The sequence below is a fragment of the Neodiprion fabricii genome, chromosome 3, assembly GCF_021155785.1.
Source record: "Neodiprion fabricii isolate iyNeoFabr1 chromosome 3, iyNeoFabr1.1, whole genome shotgun sequence".
NCBI classification, from domain to species: Eukaryota; Metazoa; Arthropoda; class Insecta; order Hymenoptera; family Diprionidae; genus Neodiprion; species Neodiprion fabricii.
Genome location: NC_060241.1, coordinates 22,264,237 through 22,290,924, shown reverse-complemented (window position 1 = coordinate 22,290,924; position 26,688 = coordinate 22,264,237). Strand labels below are relative to the sequence as shown.

At 36.2% G+C, this 26,688-nt stretch overlaps 4 protein-coding genes and 1 long non-coding RNA gene across 10 annotated transcripts; 1 reads left to right on the top strand and 4 right to left on the bottom strand.

Annotated features, from left to right (window-relative positions):
• Nucleotides 1-414: 414 nt before the first annotated feature.
• LOC124178118 lies at nt 415-4,704 on the bottom strand. Of its 3 annotated transcripts, none has more exons than XR_006869745.1 (4): nt 2,172-4,704; nt 1,953-2,110; nt 1,724-1,814; nt 415-632 (listed from the first exon to the last, which is right to left on the bottom strand). It is a non-coding gene; the product is annotated as an uncharacterized LOC124178118 (long non-coding RNA). The 3 variants fall into 3 exon arrangements; XR_006869746.1 differs by having other exon boundaries at nt 1,953-2,093; XR_006869744.1 differs by having other exon boundaries at nt 1,953-4,704.
• A 74-nt stretch (nt 4,705-4,778) lies between these two features.
• LOC124178110 (vesicular inhibitory amino acid transporter) lies at nt 4,779-9,346 on the bottom strand. 3 transcript variants are annotated; one of them, XM_046561259.1, is made up of 5 exons: nt 8,989-9,346; nt 8,420-8,519; nt 7,639-7,940; nt 7,338-7,467; nt 4,779-6,514 (listed from the first exon to the last, which is right to left on the bottom strand). In XM_046561259.1, exons 3-5 carry the CDS (start codon nt 7,911-7,913, stop codon nt 5,330-5,332), a joined length of 1,590 nt encoding a protein of 529 aa, XP_046417215.1. In that variant the 5' UTR covers nt 7,914-7,940; nt 8,420-8,519; nt 8,989-9,346; the 3' UTR covers nt 4,779-5,329. The 3 variants fall into 3 exon arrangements, with proteins under 3 accessions (XP_046417215.1, XP_046417216.1, XP_046417217.1); XM_046561260.1 differs by lacking the exon at nt 8,420-8,519; XM_046561261.1 differs by lacking the exon at nt 8,420-8,519 and having other exon boundaries at nt 9,171-9,346.
• Nucleotides 9,347-10,764: 1,418 nt separating this feature from the next.
• On the bottom strand, nt 10,765-15,787 carry LOC124178109 (ubiquitin carboxyl-terminal hydrolase 20). The gene is made up of 4 exons (XM_046561257.1): nt 14,597-15,787; nt 12,721-13,933; nt 12,351-12,622; nt 10,765-12,090 (listed from the first exon to the last, which is right to left on the bottom strand). The coding sequence occupies exons 1-4, from the start codon at nt 15,564-15,566 to the stop codon at nt 11,786-11,788; spliced, it is 2,760 nt and encodes a 919-aa protein (XP_046417213.1). The 5' UTR covers nt 15,567-15,787; the 3' UTR covers nt 10,765-11,785.
• Nucleotides 15,788-22,013: 6,226 nt separating this feature from the next.
• LOC124177181 (eukaryotic translation initiation factor 2 subunit 1) lies at nt 22,014-24,567 on the top strand. The gene is made up of 6 exons (XM_046559280.1): nt 22,014-22,173; nt 22,491-22,733; nt 23,000-23,231; nt 23,346-23,578; nt 23,930-24,045; nt 24,239-24,567. Exons 2-6 carry the CDS (start codon nt 22,496-22,498, stop codon nt 24,425-24,427), a joined length of 1,008 nt encoding a protein of 335 aa, XP_046415236.1. The 5' UTR covers nt 22,014-22,173; nt 22,491-22,495; the 3' UTR covers nt 24,428-24,567.
• Nucleotides 24,568-24,702: 135 nt separating this feature from the next.
• LOC124177182 (40S ribosomal protein S20) lies at nt 24,703-26,450 on the bottom strand. 2 transcript variants are annotated; one of them, XM_046559282.1, is made up of 3 exons: nt 26,298-26,450; nt 25,365-25,470; nt 24,703-25,021 (listed from the first exon to the last, which is right to left on the bottom strand). In XM_046559282.1, exons 1-3 carry the CDS (start codon nt 26,298-26,300, stop codon nt 24,759-24,761), a joined length of 372 nt encoding a protein of 123 aa, XP_046415238.1. In that variant the 5' UTR covers nt 26,301-26,450; the 3' UTR covers nt 24,703-24,758. The 2 variants fall into 2 exon arrangements, with proteins under 2 accessions (XP_046415238.1, XP_046415237.1); XM_046559281.1 differs by lacking the exon at nt 26,298-26,450 and having other exon boundaries at nt 25,365-25,479.
• Between the last annotated feature and the right edge of the window lie 238 nt (nt 26,451-26,688).

Sequence of the window (26,688 nt, the reverse complement as noted above, 5' to 3'; positions counted from 1 at the left end):
AATTGCTGTGCGTAGTGTTTCAAATCTTTCAGCACTTAGCTGATTGTTGTGTGGTATTTTTTGACTAAATTTATTGTCATAAAATCACAATACGTTATACTTACATGGATGTGTAAACGTGATTTGTAACATTATATAGTAAAAATGTTACGGGCATATTTGGTTTGCGTCACATGCACAAAGACAGTGTTCATTCTGTATACTATGAAGCAAATACCAGAATTTTTTGTGGAGTCCATCGTGCCCCAGTCTCCCCTACAACTATGTCATATGGTAAAATACTGACAACTAGTAAGCGAGCATAAAAACCAGTTACACTAGGCATCTGACCCCGAGCGAGCTTCAGCGAGCGAGAGTTTTAAAGTTAATATATTACTAAAACTGATAATTTTATTGTATATTTTAAAAACTTTGAAACAATGTAGTACAATGTCAGCGGTAACAGATATCATCAGAAAAATACAATCTGTAATACCTATTTTAAACGTACTACAAGGAATTAATGGAAATGCTCAGCCCTTTTTTTTAATTGCCACTAGGCTGCTTCACCCAAAATCCCCATGAAGCGAATTTTTTACCCATCTCTTCTTGATTTGGTCCTCGAAACACCTTGATTTTTACTCGAGAAATGTCTGTGAACAAATCAAAGTACGTTTTTTAACAGATTAATATTTTACTCTTTCAGTCTTCCCAGCAGCAATATTTCTTCACATATAGCGAAATTGCTTAAACCGTATAATCTACACACTATATTGCCATTCTAATCACTTTTTAGGTATACGTAATGAGATATTTGCAGCTGGAATATTATCCGTAATCTGAACTTATTGTTTATATTAGCTACTTAACTGTATAGGCATGAACCGTCGGTTTGAAACGAAAATAAATACCGTACAATTATATCCGCGTAGTTAATAATTACACGATGAATGCCAGTAATTAACTATGAATTGGTAGCACCGTCTGAATATAAAGTTAGAATAAGAGAAAAAACCGCTTAAAAAATCTCCAGCAATGTTATTTGCACCGTTGATAGTGGACAAGGATGAAACAACATCCCATACATACATATATGTAATAGAAATGGATCTGAGCGAATTTGAACAAGATAAGCCGATATCAACAATTTGAGAAACGGTTTTGTAATCAGATAGTTCGAAATGGTTAAACTTCGGTGCTTCTTTATCCCATTTTAGTGTTTTTGAGCTCATTTCACTCACTGACCAGATTCCCACACATTTTCCGGAATAACATCCAGGAAATTTTACAATTAAGTACAGTTGTAACGCGAAAATGTAATTTTCGATATATGTTATGTCGCACGTAGATAAATTTATCTTTATCCACTCTGGAGATAACTATTTTGTAAATTTTTCGCATGTGACTTCTGGAGATCTTGATGGTAAACAGTGAACACAAGCCGGTTCAACAACACAAAAGTTTGATCATTCTGAATGTTCTAATTTGTTCGGATCGATATCTTTCACAAAATAGGGATATTGTTTCGTTCGTATTGACCGTCACTGGCATATATAACTTTTCTGGAGATTTTCGAAACGGTATTCTCATTTTTATCAAATTTTTATTCAGACTTCATGGCCCATTCATCCTTGACGTTACAATTCAATTACACTTTCTTCGCTTCATATATTATCATACAACTGTATAAAAATTATGACATTCCGTGTGAAATATCGGGATTTCGTAAAATAATCTCACATACCTGTTTTCTCTCTTTCACCATCGCCTGATTTTCTCGCCACTACAGAGAAGGCAGCGAAACTGCTGCATAACAGCAATACGTATATCATATTCTGTAACGATATGAAAAATACGTAGGGCTTACTTTTTATAATCTTTACGGCGTTTTCAATTTAAACGCAATTTGTGCGATACAACTTAATAATTTAGTAATACTATAACTACTTTTTGTTTAAAACATTAACACGTACCTGTAGTAGTTTCATCCTGACAGTATTCGGTGAACTGAATAATTCGCCGCTTAAACGTGTTTTATAGAACTATCTATCGTTTCTGGAGCATGACTGATTTCTACGAAATACCTCACTTACTGTTTATTCGTAAATGTCTAACTGTGAAAAAATACCGACTTTTCTTTCATTTGGTGTTTATTCTCGCTCAAGTGAAAGTTTTTTTTTTTTTTTCATTACCACTGAAATGGTTACACATACATCCTTCTAATGATTCGTGCAGCATTCGAGTTGTGACTAAAATCAAAATTTCCATGTTTTTACCGTGTATGGAGAAAGGTGTGAACCTTTTGTCTGCCTAGCTGACTAAGTTTATCACTTAACCGCTTCATTGGCCATACTTATTTTCTTCTGAGACAGAGCAACTATTAGGTGCGCAAATAAATACCATCGAACAACAAGCTTCTCATAATTCAATTCTGAAGAAATATACTGAATATTAAAGTTCAATCGATGCAATACGGTATTTCAATTGCGTCAGGTTTATAATTTAACTGTAATAAATCGCATTGTACAATTCAAATGCTTGTCTATGATTTCGGGATGAAACACATTAAAATGTAGTCAAGTATCACCTGCATACGCACACATATTGTATAATTTTTTTCTTCACATATAGATGCGTGATTCATTTATCTAGACTTATAATAATACTCATTTACACAAGTATCGATAATTTGCGCGTGATACACTGCACATATACATGTTACATATTGACTGTTTCGATAAAGACATTATATAACAGCGGGAGCTAACATCTTACTATATATCATGTGTGATGTATACTGTTCGTTATTGTCGATGTTTTAAAAATTAATATCAACGCACATATAATTTGTATGCTTAGGTTTGCTACTTTGAACAATAAAAGTGTATACATATAATTGTATACAGTATACGTTATATGATTCAATGAAGTTGTTCAAATCCGCACAATAAAATTTCATTCGTATATTTTTTGTAATATGGAAGCCCTTTACACCATAATTTTTTATATAACTATGTAGCTATAACGTTTATGAATTTCATTTCAAAACGCAGCGGGATTTTGTGGTACGTTCAAATGTTAGTAAAAAGAAAGAGAAAGAATAATAGTACCGGTGTAAACAAAAAACCAAGTCCATTTTTTGACCGATCGACTCCAGAGGATAGACCGTCATGGAATGATGTCTACAATAAATTTCACCTATGAAAGTTGATCGAACCTATAAATAAAATATTTCATTTGATTAATTTTCTAATCGCTTACGTTTTGAAATGTAACTTTTTTGTTACATTATTAATAATCATCTCAATATATTCTTTTTCTCAGTTTTTAAATCTTATCATATTTTACACTTAGATACGTACATGATACGGTAGTATTGACCAATCGATATTTCAGAGAGCAAATTAAATTACGCGTTGTAAACTCAAAAGAAAAAATTTCAATTATAAAAACACCCGATTCGCTATCTATCGTAACATTTTACTTTAGGCTCAAATTTGAAACAAGAAACGAAGCAATGTGAATCAAAATTTTTCTTGATTTTCACGAAAATTCAGAATTCCTTGTTCCGTTTTCCGTTTGACTTAAAAATTTTAATTTCGAAAGTGAATAAAAGAATGGCATGACTTTGATTTTTACATTCTTTAAAACATTTTTCGATTTAATTTTATTGGATATAAATTTTAAGCTGTTGTTTATTTTTTATTTTTTTGTACGTAGTAAAATCTTATAATCAAATTCATTATGCAGATTGTTACATTCACGGGTTTGAATTGTCATATATTTTAATTCCACCGGGCGATCTATAAACAACCGACACGTAATGCGGTATAATGTATAATACTTTATTTTCTACCCAATTTTATTTCGTATTCAGGCCAACGTATTTTTTATAGACGCGTAGTGAAATTGCTCAGTGAAGTACGATTGCATTTTTCATATCAAACTACTTTTTATATACGTTTACAGGGCTCATTTTAATATTATTATTATTATTATTATTGTTGTTATTATTATGAACAAAGTATATTGTATGATATACAATTATTCGTCATTCTGGAAGACATCGTTGGAAGACTTGGTTTACGATTAATTGATTAATGTATATATGTATATATATATATATCCATATATTTAGAGACACAAACTCTTATATGGTTTTTGTCGGTATGATCATTAGCTTGATCAGCCTACTGTATATTATATCTATGTGTATATCTTATATTTATAATAACTCCTCGGTGATAAGAAAAAGTACAACCGTTATTGCACCGTAATAATAACAAGAACAGTAACAATGAAAGTTGAATAGTAACGTGTGATATTGTTGTTACCGTATAGATATCGACAGTAAATCATTACCACGTGATTTAAAAATGTTATATGTATATAATTGATACAGTCACGGTTCACAGTGTAAATAAAATCTAACTTTGATTTCTCAGACCTTTGGAAGACATTGGATCACTTGAGTATAAATATCTTACTGCACCTACTCTATTTATGCTTACTCATTTACGAGGTGAACTAAGGGAAGTTGTTACTTGGAGGTCTTTTTATCTTTTCATTTTTTCAATACCATTAAATCTCTACTTTGAATTCCAGGTATTATAGACTTTGATAGAAAATCGACCGAACTCGATTGGCGAAACAGCGTTAGGAAACAAATATACTCTTTCAAGTTTTCATAAGTCGTTGACAATCGGTGTTCTTTGATCTCATATCAAATTCTGCGCTTAATTTTGAACACGGGAACCGGGTAGCCGGATTTCACTGTTGAATCGGAATAAAAACACAATCAATATGCAGCAGGGGTTTGTTTCGACTCACCTCGTATGAGTAATTATAAATTGTGCGTAAAAATTATGTTTCCTAATCGTTATTATAAAATACAGAATCCTACTCAACAATTAATAACATATATATACTTGTACAGTTTTAACATTGGAAGACAGTGATTTATATATAATACATATGTATATGTATAGGTACATACGTTCTGGAATATTGTCACGATCACTGCTTGTTGCATAAGTGTAGGATAAGCTAGTCGTAAGATCTGGAAGCTGTAAATTAGGTTTAGAACACTTTATCAATTTCATTTTACCACCCAAGGTATAGGTAGGACTTAATATCGATGAAATATCGAGTTTCAAAAATTACTCTGATATGGTTCCGTAGAACATTGCTTCTGGATCTAGTACGGTATAATCGATATGTACGTTATATTATGTTTGTCTGTGATCGACATTCACGTGGCCTAAATGTGACTAGAACATGTGCGCGTAAGTAAAGGGTGTCTCCTTATATTAATAAAAAGATAATGTATGTAGCTATGCGTTAAAATGACCTAAAACGGTAGGCCAATTTCGAAGGCTTCGATGAGAGCTGACCCGGAATCGTAAACGCCGATAACGCCGAATAAAATGCCTAGAAAAATGATAAAGCAGTCGTAAGCGACCGTGCCCCATTCCATGGAGTTTCTTTTCAGCTTCAAATGAAAATAGCAAGGCCAGATGAACGACAACATGGTGCCAGTAAAGGACCCGATGAATCCCATCAGTATGCCAAAGTGTGGGATAAAAATCGCCATTAGAATAGTGAAGACTATGACGCCCACGCGCCAGGCCAATCCCCAGACCTTGAGCTCGCGATCTACGGTCCAGATGGTTGGGAAAGGGGTCTTCGGTCTACCTCTGAAGAAGGCGCGCTCGAGGAGTTCGCAGGCGGCGTAATACGGCAAAGGATAAGAGAGGACGGCCTTGATGACGAGGCAGAAATTGACCAGACCTTTGAAACTTGGGGAGTGAAGGTTGTTGGTGATCACTTGTTGCGTGTCCGTCTGAAACGTGAGGAAGCATATCCATCCGAATAGAGATTTGAACGCTGCTGCCGCTATGTGACTCCAGTTGATCATCCAGTCGAACTTTGACCTGTCGATCATGTTTCCTTCCAAGGTTGGAAGAAATATTTGAGAGGTGTAGCTGAAGACTATTACGCCCAGCGATATTGGGAAATTCTTCATGTCTATGTCCCACTTAACCTTCGACCATCCCCAGTCGCCGATCTCGAGGATGCAGTAGCCGACGATTATCGCGTTTATCAGCAAGTGGGCCATGGTGCACCAGAAACTCAGAACCGAAACGTGCTGCAAGGATTTCAGGAATCCCAACGGAATGAGGAATATACCGATGAGCATCATCCAACTTCTGGTGTCGATTGCTCCCTCGGGAAAAGAACCGATCATCAAATCACCGCATACTACGACGTAGAGGATGCACGTCATCAGTAGCTCGATTATCTGAGCTATGTTCACTGCTCTCGCTCCCCACGTTGGCCCGAAACATTCCTTGGCAATTGCCACGTACGAATCTCGCACTCTGACACGCTGCCCCGTTGCAGGGTCCAACTCGTAGAGACATTCGACCAGTATCTTGCCGGTGTAACAGCAAATGTGGGCGATTCCAATCATCGCGGCTATTGCCCAGTAACCGCCGCGAAGCACGGCGAACGGCAAGTTCACGATAAACATTCCCTAAGAATTGGTGGTCCTTTAATTATGCGGGGTAAGAATGCAAAATTTGACGACGTTTGACCTTTGCGAGAGCTCTTTTCAAGATAGACACACTATTTGTTGTTTAATAATAATGCTATCCTTTTTAAGTTTCAGAGCAATCGCAAAGCAACGTAGTATTGGAATTATATTGGAACATTCGTTTCTTGGTGAAAATCAAGTGTCGAGGTAATTGGCCTAAAGAATCGTGCATGAAATGTGAAATTGCGTAAATCGCGGTTCTTTTCGTTTTCTTGACGCCCCAGTTTCGTCAGAATTATAGAAATAAAAAACCGTAGGCAACTTAATGATAAGTTTGTAATATAATCATCGGAGCTGTTTCATTCTCGCGCTCCTGATCTGTTACATCTTCAATAATCGGTCTATCTTAAAGAGTTAAAAGAAATAATTGAAGGTTTTTTTTTTAAACAGCAGCTTAAAAAAATAATTGCAATCAACAAACATTTTCTGTTGATTTTGATTAGAGTTTTGTCGAGTAGACATTCCTTGTACTGAAAGTCTACCAGAATTAACTTATATCGGAATTTCACATTTCTACCAGATACTGTTGGATCCTTGTGCAGAAATATTCACCAACACGTTTCGATGCGAAAAAAGTTAACAAATTACTGTCGATTTTTTAACGTCAATGCGAAGGTCAACCGCGAAGTTCTACGAGAGTCGACGCAACTGAATGTCATCCGATTCAAATAGTTTTTTTTTTTTTTTTAAATCATCTAGCATTTTCCAACTTCGTTTCTGAATACTTGTAAGAAATAAGAGCCAAATTCAGGAATATTTTTACCTGGATCGCATTTGTGATGTTCCAGGCTGCCTGCCATTCGTTGATCTTGACTCCGGGAGCCCCAAATTCCCCACCGTCATCATATTCGCTGAAGCCGCCGCTGCTTGTGCTTCCGCCTCTCGGTTTGTCGCTGCATATGACAAATTTTAAATATTACCGTTCGGGAGCAACATGTTCACGAAATATTGACGTTACATGGATTCGAATTCATCCACAGACTTGAATAACGGTGACTTAAAATTTTGAAATATAGACGGGCGAAGAGAATTACTGCTTTTATGAACATGAGCTTTGAACTCACTTGCTGCGCTGGTAGCTGAAAGAGTCTTCCGCAATCCCGCCGATACTTTGTTCCGCGTAAGGGTGTTCGCCATTCATTGCCGTCATTTCGGTGTTGTCACGACCCTCGTTAAACTGTTCGAATTGCTTTTGTTGACCTTGCGACTGACCCCCGCCAGTGCCGCGTATCAGTTCCATGCATGGGCTGCTTTCCGGCCATTTCGCCTTCAGAGTCTCCCAGGCGACGTTTATGGTCGCACCAATTGGAGGTATATAAAATCCCCGAAAATTTGCCATTTCTATATCCTTGTGTTTTTATTATTCCTGTAGAATTCAACAATTATTACGATATTACTTGTGTACTGTCGACTTTAGAGAGTCATAATCAAATTCATCATCGTATGCTGCATTTACGTATAATTCTTACTGTATACTAATTTTTTATTGTATTTATACCAGAGTATATAAAAACGACAATAATTATAACTCTGTAAAGTACGAGAAGCTTTTAGCGTGAAAGATAATCAGTATCGGTGGAAGCTAAATATAATGATCATCAGATTTCAGAAATATCCATTCGAATCCATTTTCTTCATCTCGTGTTTCGCCGTTTCGATAAATTTCTACATTTATTGGTTATTATTGGTATTGTTGCTCGAACGATTCACCCTCAAAAAATCCGTCTGTTTATATATAGGTCGGTCCCGGCACCGAAAGATCAATGATTACATATCGCAACAGATAGCATCTTTTCTGAACTTACACGATCGACATGATCTTTACGTGAAGAAAACTTTACTTACCAAAACGGAAGCAACACGAAATTTCACCTTGTTATAAATTTGTTAATGCCTAATGCGAATGCAAATCACCTTGGCCATAGAGTCACTTTTTATCGCCTAGCTTTAACAAATGTCAAAATTATTCGATAGAACCGCACGCTAAAGCTGTAATTCATCGTGTTCAGAAATTAATCTCACTTGCAATTCACGAGGAAAACAATTTAGAACACGATACATTGTTGGCATGCAAAGTCGTTTGAAATTAGTATAATATCAAGATTTGGATAGTGATTCGTCTAAGATGAATATACGATGCTGTACATCACCTAGACGTATCAACTTCGGGAGTAAATGCTACCATATAATTCCGTCTACAATGAAATTCGAATGGAAATTCTAAACGGCACTAACGACAAGAAACGTGAAAAACATCCAATTGTATTAAGATTCGGTGCATTTGAACGTTCATATTCCTGTTCTTGTTTGTAGGAAAGCAAAACGAATAGGGTTTCTTTAAATTACGTTAAATGTGTTTACACAGTTTCCGTAGTACAATATATTATACGTCTAATATTAAATGTGTAGCTTACTTATCAGTTTGTCTTTCTTTTTTTTTTTTATTATTTTTTTTTTATTATTTTGCGTGAAACAATAAAAACTTGAAGCGCGTTGAATCGTCTACGATATTTTTCCAGCTTCAACGGTCGGTGACTTCTATACCACTAAACTAAATGAATTATCATAGGCACTTTGAAAAAAAGTTTATTTTTACAAATTAACGCCTAGCTATGTACTGGTGCGATACCGCATGGCTAGCCGCGTTTTCTGTTACGAGTTAGAAGTCTTTAATCTCGTAGTTTGAATCGCGGCATTGACTGGGGGTGGTGTGTCGGTGTTTGGGGATTGGGATCGGAGTGTGTCAGGATCCCTTGATGGCGTCCGGCTCGATCAATGTGCTCCTTTTCCGACGCATGCTGCGCATCTTTCGCGCAAGTCTGGATCGCCTGCGTCAAGGAACGCAAGCGTCGGAGTTTTACCACGATTCAACTCATTGCCAAATCGCGTAGATCCTTCGAAACGGAGATTATTTATCGCCGACATTCCATTTCCATTTCAAGACTTTACGTCCGTATCATATGACGTTGTTTCTTTGACATTTATGTTAATTCACGCGACGCGTTGAAGCTGCTTTGGCGTACTGAAGACAACCATACATACGATATAATTTCTCCTCAAACTATACAAATCATTATATAATTATGTAGGCTTCGACAAGTTTCCCGTTCAAATTCGTTCTTTTTAAATATGAAAATGCTGTCTAATCAGATACTATAACATTCCTTGTAACACCAATTATAAATAGGAATGCATAATGTAATCGTAGGTAATATATTATAGGGAATTTTTAAAAGGGGTTTAATTAATCTTATTACGTCAAATAAAATACACCACTAAAAAATTCGCGTAAAAATATATTATTATGTGGAAACTTCCTAACTCATTTCCAGCTAAAATACCAACCATTGGTTCAACAATCAAGCAAGGGCTAAATAAAAATTGCGCGTAATGGGCAAAATAGCGACATTATAGAAAATACTTATTCCTCAACTTAGAAATAGAAAGCCTCCAAATCTACTCTTGCTTTCCCATTTATAGAGATAGAAGGAAAGTAAAAAACTTCAAAATCGGATTAACCACGGTTCTGGTTTCGCCAAGGGTGATTTCCAATCACAGCCCACAGGCCGACGTGTACAATTCAGTTACTTAAACATTTTTTTAACCAGTTTCACAAGCTCGTAATGTTAGTGACGTCTGTGTAAACTTTTTTTTCCCGAAATGGATGAAGAATTTTATTGTTGATTTAGATGATTTCTGAACGTGCAGTTGACCTCAGATATTAAATGTAACTAAAAAGTATTTGAATTAATAATTCAGCCAACTTCATAATTTATTTTGTATATGGTACATGTGATTTATACTTTTTATTAATAATTAATAAGAAATTTACAATCTTAATATGTCGTAATAGTGAGATCCCAACCACCCCACTACTTAACGTATATATATTTAAAAAATACCATATCGCTATTTATTAATTACATACAATATCTATTAATAATAATAACAACAACAACAACAACAGTAACGTAATAATCAATAACCATTCAGAATCGTTTTAAACAAAAATGTCATACGGTCACGTTGGATAGTGATTTTTCAAATTCTATGTCGCTGGTGTAAGTTGATAAATTAATTTGTACAACAACAATTATTTAGTTGATATAATACATTTTTTTCTTGTTGTAAATTTACCATCTCATAACCCTATGATTATAATTGATTGTATTCATTAATTATTATTTGTATTCTCGAGATAATAATAATTTATTTACTACACAGAGTGAAATAAAATTTTGTAAGATACATTAGACTAAAATTTCTGACACTTTCTATTTATGATTACGAAAATCGGTTCTGAAAAAATACGAGAAGGGGCTTTAGATTCAAGCAAAACCTAACATTTTTACTAATTTTGAAAATCAACTGATTTCAACTCTATGTTTTTTCTGCCTATAAAATGTCTTCCCTTCATTGATCAGCCTTACTGATTATCACTTGCGTCTCGAGAGGTCGTCGAGGCATAATTATGATTTTATTTTGAATAAAAATTCATTCACAACTTCACACAAACCAGGAATGACTTTGCGTTTTGTGAAAAAATTGCCGGTGCTTCATGTGTTAGATACATGGGGAATAGAAAGAAAGGAATAAATTGATCAAATGTATATTTGTACTACTGGCGATCAATGACAGATGAGGTACAGTAAAAATACTTATGGTGGTAATAGCCTGTACCTCTGTACGTATAACAATATTACACATTTTGGTAGTTAGCTTATTTTCGAGCAGAACAAAAAATATGATTTATTTTCCTCGTTAACATATTACACTCGTGTAGCGATTGAAGTTGTTGCTCTTAAATTAAAGTATGCATAAATACAATTTTTCATTCCTTGGTTTTATTATTTATTTACTAACGTTTTGTGTACTTAGTATCATTGGTAATGCTTGGTGAATAGTTTCCAGATATTGGAAATATAAAAGAACATTAAATCTAAAAGGAAATTGAAAAACGAAATCTGAAAACATCACATTCTTGTATTTTGTTTGAATACGAACAAACCGATTGAATCTGCAGTTCAATGGAATACTTTGATTTTGAAGAATTTCGCCGTACAATATATCTTTGATAAAATAGGTGAATAAGTAAAGTTTGTTGGTTGGTGTTTATTATACTGACTATATTTTTGAACAATTACTCGTATGAAAAATATTTCTAATTTCACAATTTAGTGGAAAAAATAATTCTGGAAATCTTTCAACTTTTTAGAAATTTGCGTCACCTTGCATTTGATGGGTGTCAGAGTCGGCCATCAAACAATCTCCGGCATTTTCTTGGTGGGCCACAACTTCCGAACTTCTGGTTGTACTCACTTTAATTGTCTTGACATCTTGTCGACTGGCTTTGGAATTTTGGTCAATCAAGTTTGGATTAGAGGAGGAATGTTGGGAGGAATTCGGTTGTGTCGATACTGGCCGTTGACACGAGTGCAACATTAATTCAGGGCCACCGCCATAAGTATTTAAGAAGAATTGCCAAAGTTCTTCTGATATCTGGGCATAGTCTGAACCTGTTACGGATTAAAGAATAATTTTAGGACTATAACCACATACTCAGGTTTGATTTCAGGGAGTTTGCATAAGACAAAAACTTATAATATTGATGGATTACATGGTTCAACATACTTCTAATAACGGTAATTTCTTTTCAAATTAAAGTATTTTAGATACAATACAGTGAACGTAATCTGCAGTGTGTATGTTATACGCCAAGATTGAGAGGGACATAGAATCAATTAGACTTTGCAGAGGCATTAATTGGGAATCTTACCAGCTTTTAAGAGGTTTTGACCATTCTTATTTATGATAATGGAGGTATTGTCAATGGGTCCTGGCGGTTGTGTCTCTTTTCCCCTAACAAAGCTCCGCCATTGGCGTAACCAAGCCATGGCTAATGCATATATTGCTGGTGGGTTATCCACTCCGTAATTTAATCGTTGAAAGACCTCCATCTCATACCGCATCCGTTTTTGCAATGATTCACGTTTCTCCTCGCAAATGGGGCACTCGTAAAGATGCGTGCAAGCTGGCCCACCACCAAATCTGTAAAGAAAACACAATCAATGTTTTTGATCTGTATCAGTGTGCATTTTACACATAGCCAGAAATAAATTCTAATTTGTTGCAGGGTGAATACTTACTTGTCGTAGAGATACTCCCACACCTCTTGTGGGATTGGCCTACTGATTTTATCAACAAATTGTGCTCTGGCAGGAATTACACCTCCATGAGCACACAGGAAGTCTGAATTGTCAATGGGTCCTGGTTCCGAGAATGTATTGAACCTGTTTATCCATTGACGAGATACGAAGAAATTCAAATGCGACAGCTCCAGGGCTGATACATTTCTCAATTCTACAGTTTTTTCTCTAAACTGATTCATTTCAGGTGATGATTTTTTATAAAACAACACATAAGCTTCACAATTTTTAACTGTTTCCGGCGACATTTGAGTAACGCATTGATCATCAAATTCAAACCATTGATTTACAGCAGTGTTCAAAGCGTAGCATGTGTAATGACCACCTCCGGCAGTTCCGTGATGACAAATTACAGATATCAAATCATACGTCGTGACTTGTGACACGCATTCCTTGTGCATATATGGTCTCATATCTAAACCTTCCAAAGGAAATGAAACGTAATTGGCAATCTTTGAACTAAACATTAGTTCGTGCCGAAATCTCTTCAGATGAATACAGAGAACCTCAGGGAGTTCCAAGACCTTTGAAAATTTTATACCGTTACGAAGTTTATTGCACTTTTCACAGCTGTACATATTGTCACCCTTTAATTCATCGGCGCTGAAAAATGCAGATAGGCAATCATGGAGGCTAACAACCGGCCCCCAAAACCAGGAACGCATCCATTGCCAAAACCAGGAAACCCAGCCCGACTGATTGGTCACATAAACTACGTCAGAGCAAGGTCCAGCTTTTTGTGGAGTAAGCGATCCTTGATGCAACATATCGATGTGATCTCTGCTAGGTATGGGCAGAGAGAGGTCTTGAAAAGTTTCAACCCTTCTGGAAACTCTGTCACAAGTTAAGCACTGTACATTACTCAGAAGTTTTCCATCGAATATGTCGCTGATAATACTTCTAGTTTTCATTAGTTTCTTGTTACGATGTTTGGTCGGTGAGCTCGGGGTCGATCTCTGATTTTGAGAGAAGGAATCATCACCAGTCGACTTCTTCATGCTCCTGCTATTGCTGAACTTGCTTCTCAATTTCTCTGACTGGGACAACCTGTAGTATCGCCTTTTGGTCCCGCGTTCTCCCTCGTCACTCAACGAGCTTTGCTCACTAACTCCCGAGTCACAGGTTTCGTATTCAGCATCAGATTGACTAGAACCTGTATCAGATTAAGAACACACATCTGCATAAATGACTACTATCGGTCAATTTATATTTGCAAACGGGTTGAAAATGAAATGAAAAATGTGAACTTATTCATATTAGGTTCATAGTCATTCATCATATTATCTAAGAGTTTTGAATTACATTGAAATTAATTTTATATGTATATATTCCCTTGTAATACTTATTTTGTAACATTCACTTGTATAAATATTCATTTATTTATTAAAGTTGAAAGAATAATGATACAGTATAGCGACAGACCAGAAACACAGGAAAAATTAGAAACAATTAGGAATGAAATTCCTTATTGGGTAAGCTATACATTTTTCAGTCAATGATTGTTGAATATTTAGGAATTTGGTGACAAATATCTTTTTCTTCTTCAAATATAGCTATAATTTTAAATGAAAAATGAGAAATTTGTAATAATACTTTATCAAATGTCATGAAGTATTGCTGAAATATCATATTAGAAATCGTGATAAATGTTGAGGGTACCCAACTTTTAGTAAGAGCATAAACAATTTAACAATGCGGAGCTGGCTGATATTTTAAAGACTTCCAGACTGCAACAAGTCAGGAAAATCATTGGGAATTTATTTTCAGGTAATGTGTCTCTACTGCAATGAATATACAAATGGAAACTGTTACAAACCGGTTCCATCAATCTCTGTGTCTTCTTCGTCCGAAGAATGTTCCTCAAACCCCTTTAGTCTCAATAAATGATCTCTGTCATCCTCTATATGTTCTTTTAGTTCTTCGTGCAACTGATCCATAAAGCATCTTAAGAATTCCTGTGTGTCGTGTTGATGGTAGCCTCTGAACATCGGATGAACTGTTCTTATCCAATATAAAATACCATGAGGAACAACATATCCTCGTGTCTTTTTGTTCCACATTTCACTAATCAGATTAAGGTAGCTCAAGCTCAGGCCGGACTTGCGATCTTTGAGTATGCAATTGATGATCAGATCACATTCCAAGAAAAATTGAGTCAATGGTGGAACGTTGGACAAGGCTTGGAGCGCAGCATTCATGTAACACGTGTTGCCAATGTTCTGCAAGCCGACAAGGCCCTTTGGTTTTACTGCGAGGTCCTTGCTATCATCAGAGTCTGTGCTATCCGGAGAGTCGCCAGATTTTTCATAGGTGAGAACACCCTTTTCCCAGTCTATTCTGTTTGCTCCAGACCTGCCGAATTTGTTCATCAAGGACTGATGCAGCTCCGAGTTATCCGATTTTAATGTCACACCGATACAGGCATCTCCGGAGAATTTGTTACCGCTTGATTTTGGCTCTCTCGGATTTGGCGACTGCAGAGGGGACGGTATGTGGACTGCTATGACCTCGTGCTCGCAATAGTAGCACCATATCCTCTCGGTTGACAAGTTCATATGGGCGCAGTGGTTTGGAAATTTTGTATTATGGATCGTGCTGTGGTCTAAATGGGTTGTCGAACAACCAATCCACTTGCAATTGGGAAACAGACAGAACCACAAATTTGGCCCGTCATTATCACAATCGTTACACTTGAAGAATTTCTCCTTTTGCGTAGCCAACGATTCGAGGATTGACAGATCCCCATGCTTGGCTATGTGCGGACAATTTCTTGCGACGAGAGGCATTTGCGATATTCCCGGAGTTTTAAATGGGAAAATGAAACTTTGAATAGATATTCGTGAGTTATTTCTAAGTTTTTTCTGGCCTGTTATATCAAATTCGTTACTAATTTACAATGAGATGTTTCATGTTGACATTTTTCGCCGTTTTCTAACCTGCATAATCCATCGCGAGTCTTCCGATGATAGACCACGAAAATGATTGTCATTCGAGATAAGTAGTTCTATAATGTGAACCACAACCGTTGTTTTTTGGTTGTTTTACAATTCGTCGTGTGCAGCGCTAATGCTGGAGCTGTTGAACTATGAACCCTCAGAAGGATAAAGCCTGGTCTACAATACGTGATAAAAGTACATATACATTATAATATTCTGGTTACGGCGACTGCAGGAGTACAAATGCGCAAGAAGAGGTTATGGGTTATACACAGTGCGATTGTTTATTACGAGTGTTAACGAATGTCGTCTGTGGGTATTCTTACGATTATATTTGTTGTATACGTATAAGTTGTATACAAGTTTCGTATTCCGTTTCATCTATTTACATTCTCATGGCTCCCATGTACCCAAATTCTGAAACGAAGTACTGGAGGGTCAACTTTTATTTGATAAAATAATTGATTATACTAAAGAATTGAGTCTTACATAAAGACTAGTTGGACAAATTATATATAATGATACATAAGCTTTATTTGAACAGTCGCCGTAAGTGGTCGGAGAATTCAAACTTTGCCTGACGTCACATAATACGGCGATCCTCCAAACGTTAGATCGCGTGGCGTGCAGCTTACCTGGTGTTTTCACCAGGCCGTTGAGACCATAGCGATATATGGCAACGGCGTAAGCGTCCTGCGAACGGGTTTGAATCGGTTCTCTGAAGGACAGGAGATAATAATTCTCCCACCCTCTCTCACTCTACTCACAGGCGGGCCGGGGGCGGGGAAGGGGGCAGCTAAGTAGGCGCTACCCCCACTCCATGGGAAGAGTGATAAGAGGGGGGGGGGGGGGGGGGGATATTATCTTCCGCCTTCAGAGAACTGATTTTATTCTCTTCTAAGCACCGGGCGACGTCGGTCGTTTCCGAGCAATTGGAACGAAATCACGTGTTCTCGTGTTCTCGGACCAGTTCAACGTTCAGACCGCGTTATTCAGGTTGTGGCACGTTGTTCCATCAGTGTATTTACAACATACTCATCTGTGAATAATCACGAGGAGCAGCGTGTAGCCAGAAAAAAATCCGAGTGACTGAAATGAAAACATCCCGCGAATGTTGAAGGTGAATTTCGTGTCCCGAATTTTCATTGTTTTGTGTGACTTCAGATTTGAGTGATGCGTAGTTTTGTCTCTGCGTCGAGTGTCAATTTTAGTAATTTTTTTGGCTGATTTTCGGCGAATGCGCAGTTGCATTGTTAGCAAGTTTATTCGGTCGCGTCGGTGCAAACAAACGGCTACAGTACAAAAAGTCAGTGTAGAATCGGGTGCTAGTGTTATTCCGGTGCGGATTTTTGAAGTATAAGAGATAAGTGGAGATCTGAATTATGTGAAAAGTGCGTCGCTTCACCAATAAACCTGAGATGCTTCAAGAACTACTACGTTAAAGTGTGGAGCAACCCAGATTCTAGGTGACGATACTAATTTTAATTATTGATTGATAACACCGGTCGGCATGATTTCTGGGTCTGGCTTCTGCATGTGAAATTTTGGTTTCTCCTACGTTGCAAATAAAGGAAACAATTATTTTTCTGATCAAAGTTTGCTTTTGTAGAAGCTAGAACAATTATTTGAATTTTCAAGAAAAATTGCTGTTTTTTTTTTTTTATAATTGAATATTAAACTTTTTGCGGAATATCAAAGTCTTTTTTATTCAAAATTGTGATAAATAATAGCACAAAAATGTGAAATAACGATAAATCAAGTTTAAAAATGAATATTTTTACAGTGGATCTTTTATGTTTGCATGGGTTTTCTCGTATTAAGCCCCAAATGTAATCTTCCATCATATTTTCGTTGTGCTGCCCTTGGTAACGTCATTCAAAGTTCATCATAGCTCGGTCAAAACGTTCTCCTTGCTCCTCTGATTAAGCACCCATATTATAATATGCTATTCGTAATCGGAATAATCAAAGTGATAGCATCTATTTTGCTCATAAAATTAATTAAAATCTAGAGCCGAAATTTTGTTCTTGCGTAAGATGCAATGCATAAATATGAAAATAGACAACAGTAATAATTCATTTGAAAACCGAAAAGCCAATTTGCTAAATTAATTCTAGTGTCTTGCTTTGTTTTTCACAGATTTATGCAGAGACTTCCGGTTAACTTCTCCTTTTCTCGGCAACGTTGGTGAGTTTGCATGTGTTAGGTTATGGGTATTTCCCTGGGATTCCTCTGTCACGTGGCGTGGCGGTAACAATTATTACATAAATCTTCCATTTTTTAGCTGCATGAATAGGCTCATTCACGATCGCAACGTGCTTGACTTTCAGTCAAACCATTTTTTTTTCGTAATGCAATTTACCATACCTTACTCAAAGTTAGACGTTTTACACCTTGCTAAAAGTGGAATGAGCATCGCGACAGGTAACCATCGCTTCCTCGGCACTCACGAGATCGAATTGTGTTTTGCAACTGATGTAATAATCTACGTTTGAATTTACCGACGATGCCGATTAAGTGGTGGGTTCACCTGAGGTTTGAAAATATTTGATTATTCACGATATTGTTAAATTGATGAAATTCCAAAGGCTGGCATAACGTAACGTAATCAATTTGCATCTTATATTATATATCGTTTTCAATCTTCTAACATCCAACAAGTATTGATCAACTGCAGGCTTAGCTCGCTTAGAAAAATGCTAATTGGCATGCAGGATGTTTTAATTACTTTTACAAAAGGTTAATGTACCGATAGTCTGCCAACATTTATTAAAATAACAAATGTAATATTAGAGCGCGCGGGATACAACCACGATACAGTATTTCGAAAAGGCAGACTACGATACAAAAATATCTTGCTCCCAACAGGTAACCAACGAAAATGTAAGTCAGTGACCACGGTGCAAATGATGAAGAATAATGTCTGTTGGAAAAAATGGAGAATCGTTTAGGTCGAATATAGGTAACCGGGTAGGTAGGTGGACGTTTTGGGATCCGTCGCGGGGTTTATGCATGTGTGTGTGAGTCTCTCTTTTCCGTTGGGTGGCTTCGTTGGGAAACAGGCGAGGGTAGGGAAGGTCGCGATGTACCGTGATGTTACTAACTTTTGTAATCCACAGCGTCAAACGATCACAGACATTTTTTCCCAACAGACTTCGTATTCGAGTCTCTCGAGTGTTTGAAAGCATTTGAATATAAACGAAATTGAATTTTTCATTTCTTGTCAGTCTGCAACCATTTTTCAATCGTTATGCAATTCAATTATTTAGTCATTACCGATCGTTATTCCATTCAATTGATCTCTGTGATCGTCTGAATGGGCAAAACTCATCTCTGGACCATCTATCGCGTTCCGTGGTACGCTAGATGGGGAGAGATGCTGAGCTCGAAGACTTCGCGTCGAAGAGGACCGCCGACCGTCACGCCACACAATAATGCATGCCCTCCAACCTCCATCCTCATTTCAATTCGATTTGTAATCTGAGAACAACAATCCGCATAGCAATGTATCTAATTCAGAAAGATGCAGATGCGGATTAGATTTCTACAGAATTTTTGGGATACAAATTTTTTGACAGTTTAATCTGTCGCGCCTTATCGCGCGTAGATTAATCACGAAAATTGGACGCAGCTTTTTGCGCGCCAATTATTAACGGGAGTCGTACACGGTTTTTTGCCCGGGTGGTTTTGCAAACAGTACATGAAAGAGTTACGTACTCTCAATGTGCTGATTTTTCAGCTCTTCGGTCAATTTTTTGACGAATAGTAAAGTTTTCAAGTTCCACAGCGCCCTTGCGCGTGGACTTGATGCTTTTCAGTTATTAGAGAAAGCGCGGCATTCGAAAACCGGCGCTCAACGCGCAGGAACAAAAATCTCTGTAGTGTATACTGATAGTGAAGAATCTTGGCGTAAGTATTTATGAAACATATCTGAAATGAACAGAAATACTCGTTCAACCGATCGTATTATTCTCTTTTTAAGGGCAACAAAACCAATTTTTGAACAAATGCATTGAGAACTGTAGAATGTTCCGTCGGAAAAAATTTCAACTTTATAACTGAAAGCAGAAAGGGATATCGTTTCAATACATGTAGAATGTTTTATATTCATCCATACAATTAATAATTGAAGCAACAAATATTCAAGTGAATATCATGTTGGTCTCCACCCATTTTTTGTAAGTTTATAGACTTATTTGATTATGCTAACCATACCTTCGTCTGCTTCAGCTTACAAAACTTTTTTTTGTTTCAGCTAATCATACCTTTTGTCCGTTTCAACTAATCAAACCTTTTATCTCTTTCAGCTAATTAAATCTTTTGTCTGTTTCAGCTAATTAAACCCTTTTGTACGTTGCAGATAATTAATTTGTTTATATTCGTTAGTTATAATTTTTACTTGTCCAGGCTAAGTATATTTTTGTCTATCGACATATGGCACTAATCATATTTTTATCTGTTCCAGGTAACTGAGTTTTATCAACTATACTGAAAAATTAACGCCTCATTTTTTAGGCTTAGGTCTGGTTCAGGGTTAGTCATTTTGTTTTCACCGATACATACGTTTAGCGATGTAGTTCATAATCATCGTGATCACAAAGTGTAGTAAAATTTATTCAACTGTAGTTTTGTTGTATGGTTTTACAGTCTTTGGTTGCGATCGTTTTTTGGTGGTTGTTCTTATTCTTCTCCGATTTGTTTCCATTTCTTCAAAGATTTCTGCATCATCTTCCGATAGGTAAATGCCAACGTCTTACAGCGATTCGTGTTTTGGATCATGGTTCAGTTGTTGATTGTTTTGCGTATTCATCAGGTTCTCCATTTATTGATTATCTCATACGTCATGAAAAAAAAAACCTGCGAGAACATCCAAAGTCAATCGCTGTTTGGATCTAAGATAAAAACAGTCACTCTTCATCCATAATTAAAACAACCATCTTTCATCCATAATTAAAATATTCATCTTTCATCGATAATAAATAATCAGTGGGTTATACGAACTCAAAAATGTCGAACAAACTGTGAATATACACGAGTACAAATTGATTGGGAAAAACAATTCACCATGATTGACATGTGAAAAAAAGTCATTTGTAATGTTTCGAAGAATGTAAAATCGATCTTGCAAGTATTCTCCGTAGAGTAGGCCTATTGGGGATACCACGTAAAAAAAAAAAAAAAAACGCGCCGGCTGCTCTACCGCTTGCTGTGTTGTAGAAACGAGCATAAGCGTGCTTATTTTCACTGGTCAAATACTTACATATTGTAGTTTTTCAAATGGCAACTTTATTGTTGGGTAAATTTAACTCAGTCTTCGATGATGTGTAACACATGTGGAATCGTGATACCTTCGGATTTCTCTAGTGCAATAGAGTGAATTCCACGTGAATACATTAATTTTTTTATGAATTTTATTTCTTAATTCAAGTCAACAAGGTGCACATAGCTTTGGCAATTAAGACTTTGGCAATTCCAACATCTTTTTCCCCCGCTTAACCTTTCGCAGTCAACCCACTAAAATCGTTGAATTGTAAAATTTCTTTCTTGAATTTTTTGTATTACAAAAATTCGTAAATTCAATTCCAAACGCGCCTTTTGTGAGACGTGTCACGCACAGACATTGATCAAACAACTATCAACTACTGTTCGGGTCGAATCATATTCATCCGCAATCAACTTTGATCAAGTTGTTACAATGAAACACGATATTTACATACCAAACGAGCAAGTCTCCCGTGACAAACGGTAAATAACAAAACAACGAAGCTCGTTCAAAACCGGGTACTAAAAATGACAAAAAGAAGAAAGAAAATACTCTATTGTAGAAAATTATTTCAAAATTCTTATGACAAATTTGTATACCTGCTTGTTTTCTAGATTACTCAACTGACTCTACTGTCAACTACTTTTCAAAAAAATTTATGCAACAACGTCTCAGCTTATTTTCGTGTTTCAATTGTGAGTCTACCTCATAATTTGTCCGGAATTCACCGTGTTAGGATGTCACAGTTAACCGGAAAGTTAAGTCTTTCGTTCGTGAAACACGGCGATTGTAAACAGTTGAGACCCATGCTCGATTTAAATACCCTAGAATTTAATTTTTCTCTATCATATTAAACATGATGAGAAAAGAGACTTCCACTATGCATATAAATACAATTATTATCTGATGTCCCAGTAGAAAGCAACTACCGAATCAGATTTTACACGAAATCAGAATGTGCGGTTGGGGCGCTGGTTGGGGTTACTGACATTTTTTACTCTATAGGTTGAGAGCACAGAAATCAGTGGGTAATTTGGTTGAGAGTTGCTGTTTGCCACTTTCATCAGCCTGTCTGTAGCAAACTCCCGATCCCACATGGATTATAAGCATATTTGAATAGAGTTTACAGTTTCGAGTAAATTTCTTCGGCCTTAGTTAATCCTACTTCTATTTTCATAGGCTCATAGAATCTAGGTAATCGCAGATGGATATTTATATAGATAACACATATTTCGTACGGCTAACCTAAAAGATAACCTTTAAATTTGGCGAACCGCTTCCATGTTACGTTTCTCATCAATTTCATACGGAATGTTTGCATGATATTAATACCACCTCACCTAACCCGCCTCCAAAGTTCGTGTTGTATATGACAACCTGCCGCAGAATGTCAGCTATCAACTTTTTTTGAAAGAATTATTGTTCGAAAACAGATTGTATTTTTTCCTTTTGCAATCTATCAGATCAACCCTCTACATTCTGTGATAAAAGAATTATATCTGTTCTTTCAGCCAATATGGTGTTATCTTGCCGGTTTTACAAGGAGAAATATCCTGAAGTTGAAGATGTGGTTATGGTCAATGTACGTAGCATAGCTGAAATGGGAGCCTATGTTCATTTATTGGAGTATAATAATATCGAAGGCATGATTCTTCTTTCTGAATTGTCAAGGCGACGTATTCGTTCCATCAACAAACTCATCAGAGTCGGAAAAACGGAACCTGTTGTTGTCATCAGAGTTGACAAAGATAAAGGTATGTATAATTTATGGCTGATTGTAATTTAAGCCAATCCATACTCATTTTGTCAGTTCGGCATTTTTCAGTGATTACTATGTTCAGAAAACCTTATAGAACCTGAGAATTGTACACAATGCAGACAAAAATTCATATCAAATTTCCTTACAATTTCACCAAATTTTAGGGTACACCTTAAACAATGCATTCAACTAGGAAATTCAATGTGCTTACCCATTCTGATTCTCTATGTAATCAATTTTAATATTGAATGTGTTTTCAAGGGTATATTGACTTGAGTAAACGACGAGTATCTGCTGAAGATGTAGAAAAATGTACAGAACGATTTGCCAAAGCTAAGGCAGTGAATTCGATTTTACGTCATGTTGCCGAGCTATTGCATTATGATAGCGACGAACAGCTGGAGGAATTATACCAGAAGACAGCTTGGTACTTTGAAGAAAAATATAAAAAACAGAAGGCATCAGCCTATGATTTCTTTAAACAATCAGTATTGTAAGTCATCTCATTGATTGCAATTAGCAATTATTATTTTTTGAGTTTCGAGGAAATTGCTTTAAAAAATTAAATACTAAAGGGAAGTCTGTGAATAAAAAATTTGTATTTCAGGGACCCTTCCATCTTGGCCGAGTGTGGCTTGGATGATCACACTAAAGAAGTATTGTTGAACAATATCAAGCGGAAACTCACATCTCAAGCCGTCAAGATTCGTGCTGATGTTGAAGTTGCTTGCTACGGTTACGAAGGCATAGATGCTGTCAAAACTGCATTAAAAGCTGGCTTGGCTCTGACGACAGAAGAATTGCCGATCAAAATCAATTTAATAGCCCCTCCGTTATATGGTACATATCTGATTAATATTGATTATCATACTCATTAATCAGTAACGTATTAAATTACTTCACACTTTCAGTGTAATAAAACGTAGTAAGATTTTGAGTGATTTCAAGTTTGCAAATCAGAAAAACTTCTTTATAAAATTGTATTTCTTCAGGTGAAGAATACAAATGAATTACAGAAATTTCTTTGGATTCTCAATCGATACTCTGAATAATCGAAGCATATAATGCATGTTTACAAGAATTAGTTAATGTGATTTGATGGTTGGATACTGAATTATTGCAAATCCAGATATCATTAAATATTTTTCATATATTATTAAGTGATTCAATATTCATTTCCTTATATTCCAGTCATGACAACCTCTACACCTGAGAAACAAGACGGTTTAAAGGCATTGAATGATGCCATAGAGGTGATTAAGGAAAAAATTATATCCCTTGGAGGTGTATTCGACATTCAAATGGCGGTGAGTTTTCAGTTATAAGCTTGTTGGAGATAGTGCTTTTAAAGATATTAATCTTTAAATACATCTTGCCACGGTTGTATCGATACATGACAAAGTCAAAGAAAATGTGTCTCTGTTGGCTAGAACAATGAATTACCAAAAGATTCAAAGTTGCCACAAGGAGATCTTGACAATTGTTGTACCATATTTTCAGCCGAAAGTTGTTACAGCAACTGACGAAGCTGAGTTGGCAAGACAAATGGAGCGTGCCGAACTCGAAAATGCAGAGGTGGCAGGTGACGATGATGAAGAAGAAGAAGCTGAGGGTATGGGTGACTTCAGTGGGGGCGAAGAAGGTGAAGATGCGGGAAAGGGCGGTAACGATTCTCAGGAGGATGATTAAACAATATGCGAAACAAACGAATTTGTATTCATCCTTCTTTATGTGACCGCATCTGGCGAGTAACTTTATCAAGTGCAGAATCACTTTCATTGACTTTATGATAAAAGATTTTACAAATAAAGTGAAAAATATTATAAGAATATATTGAATTTAATTTATCTAATACCGCCATTCTTCACTCCTTCGATACTTCTAATTTTCAGCGTCCCACGTCTAAATTTAGAGCTGCTTAAAAAATACGGTATAGGCACAAGGGGTAATAAGACTCATCTAGGTATTTTAATTTTTAATTTTTTATTCAAACATTTTATTGAAATTTCATTTCAATGGTTTATTCGTCAGCAATGGTAACTTCAACTTCTACACCAGGTTCAATCGAGATGCTGGTTATTTGCTTCACAATTTCAGACGGAGAGTAAAGGTCAATTACCCTCTTATGAATTCGCATCTGGAAGCGATCCCAAGTCTTTGAACCTTCACCACAAGGTGTTTTACGTGTCGTAATCCTAAGAATCTTGGTTGGCATACGGACAGGTCCTTTCACCTTCAGCTTCTGTTTCTGTTTCTTAGCTCCAGTGATAAGCTCTGTACACACTGTGAATTTTGAAGGAAGATTAATTTAAAATCTGATACTAATTTTTAAACTTCATACAAAAGTTTGCATCTAAATTGATAATATTTTTATTTTCAGTTGATCATTTGTCTTGACCATATTTCAAGTTCTGGGTAATTAAAAAGGATTAGACTTGAAATTGAATGAGTTGAAATGTGATGATTTAGAAAAAGGAACGCTTGAATAAATTGTATAGATCTCTTGCTATGCTACATGTTTATGCAAAAAATTAAATGAAGTGCTGTAGTAATTAAATATATCAATACTTAGCCACACAATTTGAGTAATTTGAAAAATATACAATAATTATGTTTACTCATTTACCTTTCTCAAGGGAACGGACGTTACATGAGGTCAGTGTAATACGGATCCGATGGATTGGTGCAGTTTCCTGACCAGGTTTCTCTGGATTATCTGTCTTAAGACTTGCCTGAAACATTTCATAATCATTTTATTGTGTAATCTTGATCAAGTTTTGTGAGACAGTTAAAACAAGATAGTTTAAAAATGTTTTCCAAGGCACTACTGATTGTGACTAAATACAAAACGACGCACATTGTTGAATTTACTATCTTCATACTTTGGGACAAAAGAATTCAACTGTTCAAATAATGTTTGTTATAAATTTTTTAAATTAGATCTAGTTTCGTTATACTTTAGCAATGTGACTAGTGTTTGGGCAATAATCCATATGCAGAAAAATAAAATGTGACGGAAACGTTATTAAGTATATTAAGATTAAGCAAATCACAAAAAGTATTAAATATTTAAAAGATTTAAAAAAAAGTATATATGGTTCATAGAATGAAAAATTATGATTTCTTTTTGAGATGTTACTTAAAAATTAATGATAATGCCGTTAGTATTGAGATGAACAGAAAAAAACTTTTATAGGGTTATTTAACAAAAACCGGGCTTTTTCTCATCCTAGTCTTGGGCTAAGAGATTCCCAGCATTCTGAAGTTGCAACAAAATGGGGTTCAACTCAAGATAGCCGTAAAAAATGACGGTATTGCGAAATCGAAAATAATTCGTTGCTCGGATTAAGATTGCATGAATATTTTAAGCAAGTTAAGCTGGATTGTCGGATTAATGACAATCGAATATGGGGAGCTATTTGAGGTTGTAAGAGGCATTACACGGCTAGAGACGCCGCCTAACCCAACTTTGATTTGGCGAAGTTTATTGCGCGTCGTCAGGTAGTTAGGAGAATAAAGTTGACCGCTTTGAAGGCTCCGAAAAACAATGTTGACTTACCATTGCTGCGTTTTATTCCCGGTCGAGATGATCAATTTGAAATAGAGAAAAATTGATCAGCGCTGAACCAGTTTACGTACACGTCGCACGTGTCCAACAAGAAAGAGTCCGACGTTTATCGGGATCCGGAAGCTGGTGTGCACGGTGTCGACCGATATCTCGATGCCGTCACCTATCTGCTCGTGCAACTTCGATTTATGAAAGAAATATGGAATTTTCAAGATATTGAAGGGGTTCAATACCGTCGAAGCGATCCAGAAATATTCCGACGAGTCTGCTTGGCAGTTTTTTCATAAAAATATACAAAGTTTGTCGTCCCGTTACGAGAACTCTAAGGTCGAATATTTACAATCGAATTCGAACCTATGTATGGTTTGCTATTGACATCCCG

Excerpts from the sequence above, each read along its gene's own strand:
- LOC124177181 (XM_046559280.1), top strand. The coding sequence starts at position 22,496 with ATGGTGTTATCTTGCCGGTTTTACAAGGAGAAATATCCTGAAGTTGAA. Across the intron at positions 23,232-23,345 it reads TTCTTTAAACAATCAGTATT|GGACCCTTCCATCTTGGCCG; the intron begins GTAAGTCATCTC and ends TTTGTATTTCAG. Across the intron at positions 24,046-24,238 it reads TATTCGACATTCAAATGGCG|CCGAAAGTTGTTACAGCAAC; the intron begins GTGAGTTTTCAG and ends CCATATTTTCAG.
- LOC124177182 (XM_046559281.1), bottom strand. The coding sequence starts at position 25,479 with ATGTTTCAGGCAAGTCTTAAGACAGATAATCCAGAGAAACCTGGTCAG. Across the intron at positions 25,022-25,364 it reads CGTCCGTTCCCTTGAGAAAG|TGTGTACAGAGCTTATCACT; the intron begins GTAAATGAGTAA and ends CAAAATTCACAG.
- LOC124178110 (XM_046561259.1), bottom strand. The coding sequence starts at position 7,913 with ATGGCAAATTTTCGGGGATTTTATATACCTCCAATTGGTGCGACCATA. Across the intron at positions 7,468-7,638 it reads TTCAGCTACCAGCGCAGCAA|CGACAAACCGAGAGGCGGAA; the intron begins GTGAGTTCAAAG and ends TGTCATATGCAG. Across the intron at positions 6,515-7,337 it reads ACATCACAAATGCGATCCAG|GGAATGTTTATCGTGAACTT; the intron begins GTAAAAATATTC and ends ACCAATTCTTAG.
- LOC124178109 (XM_046561257.1), bottom strand. The coding sequence starts at position 15,566 with ATGCCTCTCGTCGCAAGAAATTGTCCGCACATAGCCAAGCATGGGGAT. Across the intron at positions 12,623-12,720 it reads TGGGAGTATCTCTACGACAA|ATTTGGTGGTGGGCCAGCTT; the intron begins GTAAGTATTCAC and ends TTTTCTTTACAG. Across the intron at positions 12,091-12,350 it reads TCAAAACCTCTTAAAAGCTG|GTTCAGACTATGCCCAGATA; the intron begins GTAAGATTCCCA and ends AATCCGTAACAG.